Source organism: Aquarana catesbeiana, linkage group LG11 (assembly GCF_042186555.1).
Source record: "Aquarana catesbeiana isolate 2022-GZ linkage group LG11, ASM4218655v1, whole genome shotgun sequence".
Lineage (NCBI taxonomy): Eukaryota > Metazoa > Chordata > Amphibia > Anura > Ranidae > Aquarana > Aquarana catesbeiana.
Window position 1 is genome coordinate 13133419 of NC_133334.1, and position 17306 is coordinate 13150724.

General features: G+C 39.9%; 1 protein-coding gene across 1 annotated transcript in view; it reads right to left on the reverse strand.

Moving 5' to 3' along the window:
- Window positions 1–9713: 9713 nt before the first annotated feature.
- Window positions 9714–17306, reverse strand: part of LOC141111844 (natural cytotoxicity triggering receptor 3 ligand 1-like) — an 82404-nt gene continuing 74811 nt past the window's right edge. The window contains exon 7 of the mRNA XM_073604003.1: window positions 9714–10988. Within this exon, the coding sequence (XP_073460104.1) occupies window positions 10507–10988 (482 nt within the window). The 3' untranslated portion in view covers window positions 9714–10506. The remainder of the gene's footprint in view (window positions 10989–17306) is intronic.

The following is a 17306-nucleotide window of genomic DNA, read 5'->3' on the forward strand; positions in this document are numbered from 1 at the left end:
TTGCTTACATTTAGATTCAGTCTTTTTGTCATCTGTAGTTATTACAGCAATCTGTGTCAATCTACTGTCATTCTGTAGTTTTTCCAAAAGATTTGTTTTGGAGTCAATTTGTTCCTCAAGATTCTCTATATAATTACAAAAAATCTCACAGTTTGGACAATTAAGAGAATCTTGGGACACATTTTCATGTATTCCTGTGTTCTGTACATTGTTAGTTTCTGTCTGCTTTAGTGTACACACATTTTTAGCAGGTAAATCAACATTAATAATCATTTTGTTAAATATTCTCACTAAGCTTAAGATATTAGCTATCTTTTTACGTAATTTATGTACAGTGAACCTGGATTTATCAATCTGTGTATTGGCATTTAAGCATTCATTGTACATATATCTCCACAAGTGACTGTCATTTGGATATAAAGACACCTCTTTAAACTCTAGCTTGCTGTCTCTAGCTATTTCATCAATAAATTCCATAACTTTTACTCACCGTATTTAGAAGAATTTCTCGTCTTCAACCGTCTGTTGCTGGACTGTTGTCCACATCTGACGCAACACAAACGCCTCTTGGTTGATAGGTTCTGAACCGTCTTTTTTCTCGAGACTTGAATATTCGCAAAACTGCGCTAATCTCTCCCCCCTCAGCAAGGATCGAGATTTCCGTAAAAATTGAGAAATGACGGAACTGTCTGGCTCGCCAAAATGAAGAATATTATTAATATCTAATATTCTTGTATCTCAGAGGCGCTTCCGGATGAAATAGCATTGATAGCCAAATTGACTTAAAACAAAGTGTGAGTTTATTGTCACACAGTTGGCATCATAAATACAATGTAAAAATATAATAGTTCAGTACAATGTAGGTAAAAATATATGAAATAGAATAAAAAGTTATAAAGCTGTAATAAGCTTATGAAAGCATGTATGCTTCATGGATGCTGCCCTCCTGTCTCCATGCTGTCTTGTGTGTCGTTAAAGAAGAAACAGGAAATTACGTTCTTAGACCTCTGGCAGAATTCAGCTGTCCCAACTTATCAAAGTGTCTTGTATACATGTCAATTTCATCTATCCTAGTAGCTGTGTGTGTGTCTGTGTGTGTGTGTCTGTCTGTGTCTGTGTGTCCTTCAATATGGAAGCATTGGCTTTATATGTTACATGTGAACGTGTGAACGTCATAACCTCACACCAACTTAGAACCTTGTATGGCACATATTCATTTCTGCTAGCTTCAGTATGCACTCATAGTCATATATGGCATACGATTGACAAGCCCACATGTAACACTCCATATTTGAAGTAATATGCTGATCATGTAATGTCGTATAACCAAACATCTATATAATATGAACACATATTATCAACTTTACATTAAGTAACTATATACTAGTACTTATTAATATGACTGGAACTACAAACTAACTTAACTTAACAGGATATAATCCACAATGTATATTCCTTTAGCTATGTGGACACGTGTCTATTTTCGTCTTCTCATGACATTCTACACCAAGATACCTTAAATGTCATACTCAAATTGGCTACACCAGAAAAATCCAGCAATGCTCAGCTTTAGAAGAAGAATCATGTCAAATCTATTGATCAAGGTCATTCACACATACTCTATTTATCATGATTAATCATAAAACCAAATATATTTTGCAAGCTTGCCATGAATATAATATAACACCTATAAGTGCCGAATTATGAATTTGGAATAATATTCTAACAGTCACATATTTTATATTTTGATTTGAGATTGGAAGCACATACACTGGGCACCTTTAGATTGATAAGGTGAATATATACCTAAGCGCAACGCATTTTTTCCATTTATGCAGTTTATTACGTCCCCTTTTTGTATGTTGTCATAATGGATAAATGCACATTTTAGTGAACTATTCATATACAATGAATGTGATATAGATAGATCTATCTATCTATCTATCTATATCTCTATCTATCTATATCTCTATCTATCTATATCTCTATCTATCTATATCTCTATCTATCTATATCTCTATATATATCTATTTTCACATTTAGATGTGTCCTTCATTTAGTTTAGTGCACCTAACATCTATGTTATGTTATGTATAACTCAGTTCAAACAAAGAGAGTTTCCCAATTACACTGCATCTTACTTTTCAGGAGTTGCAATTTCTTGCTGTGTAGTGTGTAGTATTAGATTTTGGTTTGTAATGTAAGGATGACACCTGGTGGACATTTTTCACAATGCAGACTTTTTCATTCTATCTGTTCACTTGTGATACAAGGGTGACATCCAGTGGTGATTTTGTTTGTTGCAGGCATGCATTTTTCTATTTAAAAACGGGGCTTATTTCCATGTCTTTTACAGCTGAATTAATAGAGAAAGCATACGAAGTTTAAAAATGTATGCATGCCAAGCTGTCAAGACTGTTCTTGCACATATTCCTTGGTGGTTCAAAATTGCTATAAAAACGTAGCTTGATAGAGGAATTTAACTCATACAAATCAATGAATTCTAAAAAAATTGCTAGAAGTTCTTTTATCTCAATTTTGACAGAGGCTAATCCATGGGCAAGGACCCTGCCATTAGCCAAAGGGACTTGTAGGTCATGTCTTATTATCTAAACACCCCCCACGGCAGTTTAAAAACTACATTAGGCCCAGAGTCATCTGAGCCCACCGAGAGTTAAACCTGCAAGCAAACACGCTGAGAAGCTTGACTCTGCACGAAAAGAGTCAACCAAAGGCGACTCTCACGGGCGATTGTCAATTTTTTCACCACGGTTGCTTAAAACTCTTTTTTGGCTAAACGGCTGCTACAAAAGGTCATCTTGGCCCTACACAAATGGTCGATAGATACCCTCCAGGGTAGGATCTGCATGGCGCCCACCCAATGCATACACATTGGAGGGGCGTCATGCAGATGAAGCCCACCGACGCAGTACAATCACAGTTGCTCAGAACAACCTTGCTAGGGCATGCAATGCAAATTGGAGGCCCGCCCCCCCACATAGGAAGAGTGGAGAGAGAGGGCCCCTGTGCGTCAGGCGGGGATAGACCGAGCACCAAACGGGATAGCAGGAAGCAGAAATATTAAATTCAACTGACCCCAATGAAATCGACATTGGCAGTATATGTCAATAAGCATGTGGACACAATCAAACACATGCAATGAAATCACGTTGAAATTAAAGTGAGTACAACCAGAAAGTAATCACAGTTTACAGTACCAAATCATACAGCATCAAATTATACGATCAATTTTTTACCATATAATGTTTAAAGATGTAAAGACAACAGAAATGCCCTACAAGTATGAGAGCACATCAGAAAATCTCTTAAAAAGATAGTTTTTAATGCACCAAAGTGCATTGATCACTGGGCACTTGCACATTATATGGTATAGTGTTCCTGCGCCTCCGCAGTTTCTCCAACAAAGTGGGGTAGCCTGAGGACTAAATTTGGAAATTCGATAGGGCGTCAGATACCAATGTAACAATAGTTTCTGGGTAAGTTCCCACATATTAGCACTCTTGGTTGCTGCATATGTAATGTGTAATGCTTTCTGCCATTGTTCCACGGAATAAGACATACCCATATCCTGTTCCCAAGCTTTGATATGTGTATTCTTGATAAATTCATTTTTTATCATGTAACATGGTATAAAATAATGAGATGCCTTTGATTTTGGTAGTAGGGCTAGTAAGGTATAGAGCTATTCTCCAAGGCAGGTAGATGGTGGAATGGGGATTAGTGTGGAGGAAAGGAGTAATTTGGATAGATATAGATATATATAGATATATATATCTATATCTATCTATCTATCTATCTATCTATCTATCTATCTATCTATCTATCTATCTATCTATCTATCTATCTATCTATATATATATATATATATATATATATCTATCTGTCTCTCTCCTCTAACCCATATTCTACTTGTAGAGATCTGAATGTTTTCATTGTGGGGCCTACTTTTAGGTCCTCTGTTTTTTGTTTTTCTTTTAGCTACCCATTGAGATATGTAAATATCTGGAATAAGCATGGCTAGACTTGATAAAGTGAGTGGTAGAGGTTTAGTTGCATTCTCCTTATGTTGTTGGAATGTAAGTACCTTCCATGCCGGAAGTGTGGCCACTATAGTAAGGGATAGATTGGAATCAGTATAGGAATGGCAGCCAACAGTAGATCATATACTTGGTGACCCTGAACTTGTGAGCTCTCCAGTTCCAACCATCTAGCTCCAGACGCCCTTAATTGGGGGAACCAGGCCCTCATCTGTGCTAGTGTTGCTGCAATATGGTAGTCCTTTAGTAGTACATGTCCCACTCCACCTGCCCTCCTATGTGCTATCAACTTCTTAAAAGCACATCTTGCTCTTTTGCCCTGCCATAAATATTTATTAACTAGGGTTTGTGCTGTGGAGAAAAAAGAGTTTGGGATTGGTATGATTAATGTCCTAACCAAATTAGTAATTGCGGCAGAATGACCATCTTGAAGGCTGCCAACCTTCCAGACCATGTTAATTCAATCTTGGATATTTCCTGAAGCTTTTGGTTTATTACATTTAGAAAAGGAATATAGTTGGCATTAACTAATTGATCTGTGGAAGTTGTCAACGTGATACCTAGGTATTTGATCCCCTCCGCACTCCAAGTGTACGGAAAACGAGTCTTGAGGGGTGGATCGATACCCAAACCCAATATATACGATTTATTCTCATTTACCTCGTACTATGAAAATCGGTTGAATAATTCTAGCGCAGATTGTACCGAAGCCAGGGAAGACTCCACGTCTGTGAGCACCGTAATAATGTCGTCAGCAAAAAGACTAATAGTGTGAGTTCACTCGCGTATTGGGAATCCTTTAATATTAGGGTGATTACAAATGATAGGATGTTTCCTGAGAAACCAAATTTTGCTAGTACTTGGACAAGGTATTGCCAATGGACCCTGTCAAAGGCCTTCTCTGCGTCCAAAGCTAGCAGCAGAGAAGGCCTTCTATGGAGCTTAGCAAGGTGAATGACATTGATTAACCTGCAGGTGGCGTCAGCAGTTTGCCTACCCTTGGTGAAACCCGTCTGGTCCGGATGAATGACAACTGGAAGAACATCAATCAGGCGTGTGGCAATGAGTTTAGCGTATACCTTCACAATGATATTGAGAAGGGAAATGGGTCTAAAATTTGGAGGTAAAGTTGGTTCCTTCCCTGGCTTTGGCAGCGTAACAATAAGTGCTTTCAGCATTTCAGGCGTTAGGGAGGAAGAGGCAGCAGCAGTATTAAATAAATGTTCTAGGTGAGGCGATAAGAGCACTTTAAAAATTCGGAAATATTCCCCAGTGAATCCATTCGGGCCAGGGGACTTATTGGCCAGGAGGGATTCAAGCACCTTTTGTATTTCAGGGATAGTAAAGGGTAAGTTAAGTGAGTCTAGTTGATCTTGGGAGAGTTGTGGTAGTTTAATTGTGTGTAAAAGTTGATTGATCAGGTCAATATTAGGTTGATTGGTACCAGCATCATCTTTCAAGTTATATAAAGTGCTGTAGTAGTGGCTGAATGCATCTGCAATATCTTGTGGATGATATAATTTTTCTTTAGATTGTGGGTGGAATAAGTACGGAATTTGGGTTTTGTATCTGTGCCCTCTTTACTTATGTGCTAATAATTTCCCTGCTCTATTACCTGTGGCATAATAGGACATTTTAAGCCTTTTGGATGTTTTCTCGAACTTCTCCAATAGGAGTTTTCTGAGATCCTAACGTAGTTTATTCCGTTTTTGGGAAGTTTGCAGTGAAGGGTTTTGTTTGTTACTGGTTTCTAGTTTAAAGATTTCAGTAGTGAGATCAGTGACTTGTTTTTTCTGCTGCCTCTTTGCCCTCGCCCCCATTTGTATAAGTATTCCTGAATGTATGCTTTACGTGCATTCCACAAGACAGATGGGTCCTGGACCAAAGGTACATTTGTTGATAAAAACTGAGAGGCTTTTCTATATGTAGTTTAGAAGTGTCCTGTTGCAGTAGATATGAGTTGACCCGCCACATTGGAGTTGAGGCAGTAGTAGCAGAGTCCGCTATTGTTAATGCAATGGAAGCGTGGTCCGACCAGGTTATAGTATTTATAGAGGTTGAGGTCACTCTGGACAGTGTTCGTTGGTCTACTAAAAACAAGTCAATCCTAGAGTACGTTCTATGGGGAGAAGAGAAAAAGGTGAAGTCCTTTTCTCCTGCATGGAAACATCTCCAGGCATCAAATAGTTCCTGAGTGTGAATAGGTTGTAAGAGGGATTGTCCCTTCCTTCTCTCACCGGAAGAGGAATCCATATGAGGATCTGGAGTAGTATTGAAATCCCCACAGATTACTAGTAGACCTTTTTCGTTAGTTTATGGAAAAAACGCAATTGGTGCTGGTTGGGAAAGTATACATTTACGATTGTATAAGTGACCAAGTTCAGATCACATACCAGAATTAGATATCGACCTTGCTCGTCTTTGATTCCTTCATGTAAGGTGAAAGCTACAGCATCCCTGAAGGCTGTTATGACTCCTTTTGTTTTAGTGTTAGCGTTAGCTGTAATATATATAAGGGAATTGCTTGTGGGAACAGTTTGATGGGGAAAGTTTACAAAAGTGTGTCTCCTGTGCACACAGTACATGACTTCTACAGGATAACGCCTCTTTCCACATAGATTTCCTCTTAACCATATGGTTTAATGTAATGTATTCCCATTGTAGGTAAGGGCAGTTTGATTGCTTATGATCATGGAGTAATGTCATTTGTAAGGTATGGGCGCCCTCCTGTGGCCAAAGTGGAAATGGCAGTTTGTAACTGGTGTGCAAAGAATAAATGAACATATTGTACTCACATTCCATGAGGATTTTCGGTGTCCTGCAGAATTTTCTTTGCTCCAAGAGGGACTCCAGTGCGATTTTGTGCAGTCATTGTGGAGAGATTGTAGATAGCGACTGTGACATCAAAAAAGTATAGGAAAAATAGAACAGAGAAAACCCTTATCAACAGTAGATAAAAAATACCTGTGTGCAGCTCTTTGCTGCTCAATTCAAGTGGAGGTGAGTTCAAGCCTATAGGCTCTCCTGGGAGGCTCCCAAGTAAGCAATGTCTCGGCTACCATCCGGATTTAGGTATGCGATTTAGCATTCTTGTTGGTTACCTTTTTCCAGTCAGGATCGACTTGTTTTCTATGCCTTGCAGGAGGGTGATCATCCTCTTGTTCAGGGAGGATTTTCCATTCCTCCAGCAGAGAATTTCCTTTCTCCAGGGAGTCAACAATGTACGTGCGGTCCTCTTTAACAATGGAGAGTTTAGTGGGATATCAGCACCTGTAAGCAATTTTGTGGTTCCTGAGTGTTTTATTAATTGTATTGAGGTTCCTTCTCTTCTGTAATGTGTATTGGGACAAATCTGCATAAAATTGCAAATTCTGGTGCTGTGTGGGGATTTGGTCCCTTTTGCGCATCACCATCATATGTTGATCCTTAATGTTTGTACAAATGAAGACGCAGGATCACGTCTCTAGGCACTTGGTCAGGTAAGTATGCAGGCTTGGGAAAACGGTGGATTCTATCAATCGTGACATCCATGTTGGTGAGGTCGGGGATGAGGGATTGGAATAAAATGATGCATAGGAACGCAGGTCTGATTGCCAGTGGCGTCTCCAGCTTTCATATTTAAGGGGGCACATGGGGGGACAGGGACAAAAGTAGGGGGGCAATTATAAAATGCAATTTTATATATATATATATATATATATATATATATATATATATATATATATATATATATATATATATATATATAAATAATATCCTGGGGCCCTTTACTATGATCCCACAACGGCCCCTGTTCTGCAGTGATCTCCCTTCCTACTGTATTGGGGTCCCCCAGGGTGGCAGAAAATAAGAGATATATGTCACCAGCATACCAAGAAAATATAAGGGTCCAAAGCAGTGGGAGAACTATCAGGGTTGCAAAGGTTGTCTTGCCACCGGGCCCTGGTGTTCTGCCACTGTGGGGTTCCCCAGCCTACTCTTGCTGTCCTGCCCCTGCTATTGACAGCCCTGGTCTGGCATCTCTTGGAATTTACAGGCTGGTTCTCCTGTCCTAAGGACGGGAGAAATCAGTCTGTTTTTTGCAGTAACTGAGAGTCCTGGTGGAGTCCTTCCTGCAACTCGCTCTTCTCCCTGCCAGTGAGGATGCAGGGGAATGAGCAGATCGGGCGGCCGTGGTTGTGTGAGCGCTCGCATTATGCAGTGTCAGCAAGCAGAGGGAGGGGGGAGGAATCACCCGCAGGAGCTGACTGGGGACGCTCTCCCTCTCAATAAAGACTGTGTTACCTCAGCGGCGGCCCGAGTAAGATGCGGCGCATCCGCTACAAATGCAAACAAAAAGACATTGCCTTTTTGTAAAAAAAAAAAAATTAATTAGGGGGGCACATGGTGGGGCACAGCATAATGTTGGGGGGTCAGGGCCCCCTCTGCCCCCCCTCTAGTGATGCCATTGCTGATTGCTGGATTGATTTGGGGATCCCCCTTATTTTCAGATTGTTCCTTCTGCTTCTATCTTCAATGTCTGCTAACTTAGCTTTTATCCACTCAGTGCCCCCCTCTTTCTCCTCAGTGTAATCCACTAGTTCATTTATAGTAGTTGCATATTCCCCCATTTTATGCTCTATATGATCCACTCTGGATTCAGCTGCCTGTAACTCTGTGTTAAATCTGTGCATGCATTTCATCATATCCCCCTGCAGAGAACTTCTAAGGGAGAGGAGCATATCTTTTAAGACAGTGTCCATTACAGGTTGATGTTTAGTGGGGAAAGATTCAATAGAATCTGGCAGCTCCCTTGTGTCATCCCCAGAGTCCATGATGAGGCTGGGTGCTGAGCTGCATCTGTCATCATCCAACCTAAATTTAGCTTTAGCTGGACTACAAGTCACTGGGGAGGCAGGGAAGGACTGGGGGCTGTTAGGGGACATGGTATTTTGCGTGGATGTCCCTTTTTTAGGCTTGTGTTGTACCCAGACTTCCGGCATGTGTGCTGGCCCGCCGCCATCTTGCCTACCTCCTTGTTGGTTGAGGATGAAGAACTCCGTCAGGCGCTGTGCAATCCTTAGTTCTTTGCACTTTCTGGGCATGATGGCAGAGATTCCTGGGCTCAGATATGCCGTGAAATCGGGTAAAAAGGGTGATCCAGTGGGTCACTATGTGCCGCTGAATCCATTGGTCGGCAGGAACTCTTAGATCATGCAGCCATCAGCTCCGGTGCAGACCACGCCCCCAAAAACCACTTCTTAAAGGGCAACGTATAGGTACGTTAATTTGCCTGTACGTGCCCTTCTGCTGACGTATATCGGTGTGAGCCGGTCGGCAAGCGGTTAAAATGGCACTAAAATTATGATTCTGGTACAAATTCTGGTGCAAAATGATTTACAAATAAATCCCAGATAAACCCCAGATACAAAGGGCCTGGTATTTAGTTTGGGGATCCCAAAACTTTACATGTATTTAAAAAAGTGAAATATACAGAAATATAGCCATTGATTCAATGGGGACCCCCAAATACATACCTGACCCTCATCCTCCAAGAAAGGTTTATTCCAATTCTTCTTAATAGACAGTCATTCACATACATGAATTGGTAGATGAAAATGTTCTATTTTCTATAAAGAATAATAGATAACCGACCACAAAAGCGTACGCAAAAGGTATGCAAAAATGTATTTATTTTTTTGAAAAATATTTATTACGTTTTCCGAGTAACAAAATACAAAAGACAGATACGTGGTATGTGGCCAGAAGACATAAAATTATAAACTTGCAGACATTTATCATATATAGGGACCCAAACAAGGTCAAAGGAGGGGAGGGGGGAAGAAAAAGGAGAAATAAAAGAGGAAGGGATGTGAAAAAGGAAGGCAAATTTACCCGTATGCAATAAACTGGCATAGTATCATATCTGCAAGAGAAACAGTGAACAGTAACAAATAGTACAAATGATAGTACAGTGTGGTGCCCTCAGGAGTGGAGGCCTAACATAGTGCAACTCAGTGAAAGACTCAGGGGGATACAGACAGCTGAGTTATAAACAAGCGATCTGTGAATAGCATGGAGGTCTTATGGGGCCAGGCAAAGTTTTCTTAAGTATGGGGTCCCTGGACACATTTCTGTACTGTTTCACAATTTAGGGGAATGCTACCCTATGGCGGGAACAAAATCCATAAAACTCATTCTGGTAATGCAAGTGGACGGAATTCCCCCTTCAGCTGTGCCCCTCAAACTCTTAGACCCTTTTCACACTGGGGCGTTTTTCAGGCGCTTTAGTGCTGGAAAAAGCCTCTGCTAAGCGCCTAAAAACTGCCTCCCATTCATTCCAGTGTGACTTTTTACACTGGGACGTTCCGAAAAGTCCTGCAAGCAGCATCTTTGGGGTGAGTAGGGAGCGTTTTTCAATAAAATATTTATCTTTAAAAAAAATATAGGGCAAATCCCCTTTTTAGTGCTAAAAATATAAGCAATTCTTACCCTCGTACACATTTAGAACTGTGAAAACAGAGATGGGCCACTTCAGGGAAGTGTGTTCCACTTCTACACCAAGTATGGTACCATTATCTGTATCTGCACTCGGGGTTATAGTAATGGAGCAGAGACAATTGTACTTTCCAGTCCAGGATTTTCTTATCTCAGCTTCCATTTCTACAGGTAACAATGTACGGCTTGCAGCACCTTCTAGCAGAGGCAGAGCATCAACATTATTGCCCCTCTGACCTCCAGCTATTAAGTCATTAGAAGAATTATTGAATGATGTCTGGTCTGTGGATTTCCAGGAGGCAATAAGATGTTTTTTTATCTCGTTATATCGTTTCAGATATACATTTATCTGGATTTCTTTTAGCTTGAAATTTGTTATCTGACAGGTTAGAGTTGTTCTCTTCATATGAGGAATACATCCACCACCTGAGATTCCAGATATAGTTGGTTCACCTAGAAAACAATGAAAAGGCGTAAAATACATTTCCATTTCATACTGCTGTATGTGCCATAAGAAATATGTAGTCATAAAAAGCAGAACAAAGTTTGAAGAGGGTTAAATTCTTAAGATATGCTTTTTAATTATGTCTAATTCGTTTTTCTACAGTTCCAGCTTATGATCGAGCCACTAGACACGTGTGACTAGTTTTGTTACAATACTTAATTCGGACAATATTTTTGTTATTGGGATATTTGAACGTATTTGAATTTCCAAATCACAATAGAAAAACATTTCATAGAATCTAAAATAAATTATAAGGTAATGAATTTTTCTAATTCAAAAATGAGTTTGAATTTCAATCCGAAAATTAATTCTAATTAGGATTCGAAAATGAATTTGAATTTGGAATGGAAACTTATTGCAATTAATAAAATAAGGTATAAAAGTGAAATAGGATGATGTTTCCTATTTAGGCTGCTTTAACTGCTTCCCGCCCGTCATACGTCATCACAGACTTTGAGCGGTAATATCTGAATGATGGGTGCAGCTACAGACATCATTCAGATATTGTCTTTTTCAGCCGGCGATTCCCTACACCATAAGAATGATCATAGTGGCTGTTCAGTCGCTTAATCGATCTTACGGGCGGCGAGAGGGGATGCCCCCCTCACGCCAGCCTCTGGTGCTTCTACCGACTCACTGCTGCGACCGGTGAGTCATAGAAGGGAACCGCTGGTGCTGGATGCTGATGATAGAGATTGGACCCGATGGCCTCTGCAATCAAAAAAAGGGCGCCGCCTCGGCTGGGATGCCGCGATCGTTTTTTTTATTTTTATTTTTTTATTTCAGGCTTCCCAGCCTAGAGGTGAGATGTGGGGACTTATTGACCCCCATATCTCACTGTAAAGAAGACCTGCCATGCTTATTCCTATTACAAGGGATGTTTACATTAAATTAAAAAAAAAGTGTCAAACTAGAAAAATAAACGTAAAATGAACAATAAAAAAAATAATTTTTAAAGCGCCCGTTTTCCCCGTGTGCTCGCATGCAGAAGGGAACACATATGTAAGTCACGCCCATATATGTAAACAGTGTTCAAAGCACACATGTGAGGTATCACGTCGTACATTGGAGCAAGAGCAATAATTCTATCCCTAGACCTCCTCTGTAACGCAAAACATGCAACCTGTAAAAAAATTTAAAGTGTCGCCTATGGGAACTTTTAAGTACCGAAGTTTGGCACCATTCCACGAACGCGTGCAATTTTTGGAGCGTGACATGTTGGGTATCTAATTACTCGGCGTAACATTTTTTTACATTATGCAAAAAAATTAGGCTAACTTTACTGTTTTTTGCTTTTTTCTTAATGCATGAAACTGTTTTTTCCCCAAAAAAACTCATTGAAAAAAATTGCTGCGCAAATACTGTGCGAGATAAAAAGTTTTGACGACAACTTTATTCTCTAGGGTCTCTGCTCAAAGAACATATATCATGTTTAGGGGTTCTGTGTAATTTACTAGCAAAAAAAAAATATGATTTTTACACGTAGGAGAGAAATGTCAGGATTAGCCTGGTAGGCAAGTGGTTAGAGGAAAAAAGTGTAATAAAATAGAATATAAAATAAAAGCATAAAATAGAATAGACTAGAACAGAATAGAGTAAAACCCCCTATGTGTAGAATGGATAGATTCATGCATTGCACTCTCTATTCAGGCGCCAGGCCCCTTTTCAGGCGTCGGGTGCCTGAATTAGAGCAGCAGGGTTTTTTTTTAAGCACCTGATTAGGGCCATAGGGTCTAATAGGCTTCAAAGCATTGCGCTCGCAGTCCACCCAGATGTGTTAGAAAAGCGAATGAATCTCAGCCAATCAGGAGGTGCGGGTCTAATACCCATCACCTGATTGGCTGAAGGCACAGGCACTGTCATTTGACACCTAGCAGAAGCAAGAAGAGACAAATGGAAGACACAGGAGCCACCGCCTGACCCGCTGCTCATCCCACCATCCCACAGCTCGCCGCCATCACCCGCTGCCTGATCCCCCACCAAGATGAGGTAGGTGCTGGGCAGTCAGCGAGCAAGGGCGTGGGGGTCACAGTAGCTGCATTTGACAGGCACAGTAGCTGCAATTGACGGGCATAGTGGCTGCTTTTGATGGGCACAGTGGCTGCATTTGAAGGGCACAAGTGGCTGCATATTATGGGCGCAGTGGCTGCATTTGATGGGCGCAGTAGCTGCATTTGATGGGCGCAGTAGCTGCATTTGATGGGCCCAAGTGGCTGCATTTGATGGGGCACAAGTGGCTGCATTTGATGGGCACAAGTGGCTGCATTTGATGGGGCACAAGTGGCTGCATTTGATGGGGCACAAGTGGCTGCATTTGATGGGCGCCGTGGCTGCATATGATGGACGAAGTGGCTGCATATGATGGGCGCAGTGGCTGCATTTGATGGGCGCAGTGGCTGCATTTGATGGGCGCAGTGGCTGCATTTGATGGGCGCAGTGGCTGCATTTGATGGGCGCAGTGGCTGCATTTGATGGGCGCAGTGGCTGCAATTAATGTGTTTTTTTTAAGTATTTTTCAGAATTTTGTGCTCCCCAAAAATGTTGAGTACCAGCTGCCACTGGCTAGATGGTACCTTCAGCTTGCTGACATATAGTGCACAGGGACTAATTGTGGCATATATACCGGCCAATCGAGCAGGATTATAATTAGCTCTGTGTAGAAACTTAACCTGAAAAAGCCTATCCTTTTCCAAAACCATACTAGTAACATAATGGGGCATACATGTGTCCTAATCTTCCTTGGTTAAATCAGGCAGGCCTTCCTGCCATTTGGAAAACAATTTAGTCAATTTTACTGAGTGGGCCATGGAGAGACAAAGGTAGATCGAGGACAAAGGCTTCCCCTGGTCCTGGAAGTCAGGAGACGCTCCAAGGGATCTGATTCAAGGGTGAGAACATCAGGGAATTGCCTGGTTACCATGTGTCTACATTGCAAATATCAGAATAACATCTGGTTGGACAGATTAAATTCGGCTTCAAGGTCCGCAAAGCTCCGTAACCTACCATTAGTTATTATATGTTTAAGCCCAACTATATCCCGAGCAGCCCACAGTTGGGGATCAGGTAACATAGCCAGGTGAGGCAAGGTGGGGTTGGCCCAAAGGGAAACACGGGGAAAAAAAAAAAGCATTCAAAAACGCATTAAGATTATATATTCTTTCTATTTAAATGCAGCTGTTGCATTAGGCTAGCAATACTGACTGTCTGACAAGTCGAAAATTTAAAAAAATCAAATAAAATAGAAAAAATATATAAGCATCTTCCAAAATTTAAATTTCAAATAGAATAAATTCAAATTTCAAATAGAATAAATTCAAATTTGAATAGAAAAGATTAAAATAGAAAAGAATAGAAAACAATAGAATAGAAAAGACTAGAAAAGAAGATAATAGAAAATCAATAGAATAGAAAAAAATAGAATAGAAAATCAATAGAATAGAATGAAATAAAATAGACAGAATATAACGGTTATATTCTTTCTATTTTATGCTATTCCATATTGTTTTTTTTTTAATTTTTTTTCTATTTTCTCTTCTATACTTTTCTATTCTAATCTTTTCTATTCAAATTCATTTTATTCAAAATTTGAATTTATGAAGATGGTTACATTCTTTATATTTTATTATAGTCTATTATTTTCTATTCTATTATTTTCTATTTTGGATTCCATTGTTTTGGATTCTATTCTATTCAAATTCTAATTTATTCTAATTAATTTATTAATTCATATTCTTTCTATTTTATTCTATTCTATTGCTTTTCTATTCGATTCTCTTATTTTCTATTCTACTATTTTCTTTTTTCTATTCTATTCTAATCTTTTGTTTTCAAATTCGTTCTATTTGAAATTCAAATTTCTCAAGATGTTTAGGTTAGGTATTCTTTCTTTTATATTCTGTATTCTGTTCTCTTGTTTTTCTATTATTTTGGATCCCATGGTTTTGGATTCTATTCTGCACCAGGGGCAGATCCAGAGTCCAGAGGGGCACTGCCAAAAAATAAGGTGTTGCTTACAGAACAGTATTTAACGTATCATACAGTCCTAGTCTTGTTTAAAACAGTGACACGTTTACCATCCCTGATTAGATTATTACATTACAAACAGACAGGATACTTTTAACCATATATAACTTTATTATTACAAAGATCATAAGCAGTTTGTATACTTATAACAGAATATTCCCAGACAAAATATTCACAAACAATATAAAATTATGTGTAAACAAAAAGATAGCAGAACCCAAACATTATCACTCTCCATTGTCTTCAAACACACAACAGAAACATTTTATTTTTAAGTTACATAATATGAAAAATTCACAGAATTATCTCGTCTTCCTTTTCCTTGTTTGACAAACAGCTCGATAACTCGGTCAGTATTCACAGGAATATCTCTATGAATGTAAAGTAAACACAAGCCATTTAACTGGTCCTCCACCATTCGTGACCGAAGCCATGTTTTAACACAACGGAGGGTTGAGAAAGATCTCTCTGCTGAGGCCACACTTATGCCCCGTACACACGGTCGGACATTGATCGAACATTCCAACAACAAAATCCTAGGATTTTTTCCGACGGATGTTGGCTCAAACTTGTCTTGCATACACACGGTCACACAAAGTTCATCATTCTGAACGTGGTGACGTAAAACACGTACGTCGGGACTATAAACGGGGCAGTAGCCAATAGCTTTCATCTCTTTATTTATTCTGAGCATCCATGGCACTTTGTGCGTCGGATTTGTGTACACACGATCGGAAATTCCGACAATGGATTTTGTTGTCGGAAAATTTTATATCCTGCTCTCAAACTTTGTGCATCGGAAAATCCGATGGAAAATGTGTGATGGAGCCCACATACGGTCGGAAATTCCCGACAACAAGGTCCTATCACTCATTTTCCATCGGAAAATCCGACCGTGTGTACGGGACATAACAGGGAGAGTTGCTAAGATGAGAAGTAAACTTCTGATGGTTGGGAAGAGGTCCTGGTCACACAAGTCCAACACTTCAAGAACTGTTTGTGGAATTTCCTTCTGTTGTAATAACTCTCATTTTCACTTTGTAAGCCAGAGACTTAGTTCTCCCTGCAGTAATTATCTTCTGCGTACCATCAGCTAGAAGAGGGTGGAAACGCTTTGATAATGATTGCACAGCAACAGGAACCATGGTTTCCATTTATTCCCAAAATGTACCGCTGGCATCAAGATTTGAATCTGGAAACACTGCATCAAATTTTCTGGAAAACTAGTTTTTAAACCATTAATAATGCTGTCCAGTGAGGGAATACACAACAATTTCCTGTAATATTCTTCAGTTGATTCTACATTGTAATTGAATCCGTGCACTTGTCTGCCTACAAGACATGGCAATTTTAGTTCCACTCCAAATTCTGATGTCAATTCTGTAGCCTCCATATGCAAAGTGGAAAAAGTACCATCAGCGTTACATTGCATATTCTCCAGGGTCACTTGTTGGGGATTGAAGGAAGCGACTCAGAGGAAGGGTTACTTTCAGAACACTGATGAGTGAAACCAAGGACAATATAAATACTGCACTGCACAGAGAATGGATGCTGTTAAGTTAGTGCTTGAGCATTTCCATTGAGATATTGCATATAGTGCACTCACCACTTTTACAGGTCCATCTCAAAATCATGAGAGAATCATGGCACTCTACCCATCTAGTTTCACAAAGACTGGTAAGCTGAGAGCCTAACTCCTGCTTAAAAAAAAAATGACTCTTTCCTGATTAAATCATTTTGTGTGGATTTGGAAATGTAAGTAGCACGAGAAGATGCAGAAAAGAGGTGCTTCTCTAATATTTTGTCTCCAGATGCAACACGGTATCACAGCAATTCCTGAAAGTTGCCACCGGAGGGGAGTCATCCATTAAAGCACCATCATCTCTGTAGCCACGCAGAGGTATATTTTGTCTACCCAAAAATATAATAGACTCAACGATAGGATGAATTCGCTCTCGGTTGTCTTTCACTTTCTGAAGACAAGGGGGGTTATTTACGAAAGGCAAATCCACTTTGCACTACAAGTGCAAGCTACAAGTGCAAAGTGCACTTGAAATTGCACTGAAAGTGCACTTGGAAGTGCAGTCGCTATAGATCCGACGGGGGACATGCAAGGAAAATAAAAAACAGCATTTTAGGTTGCACATGATTGGATAATAAAATCAGCAGAGCTTCCCCTCATTTCAGATCTACCCCTAAGATTTACAGTGACTGCACTTGCAAGTAAATAACCCCCAATGTGA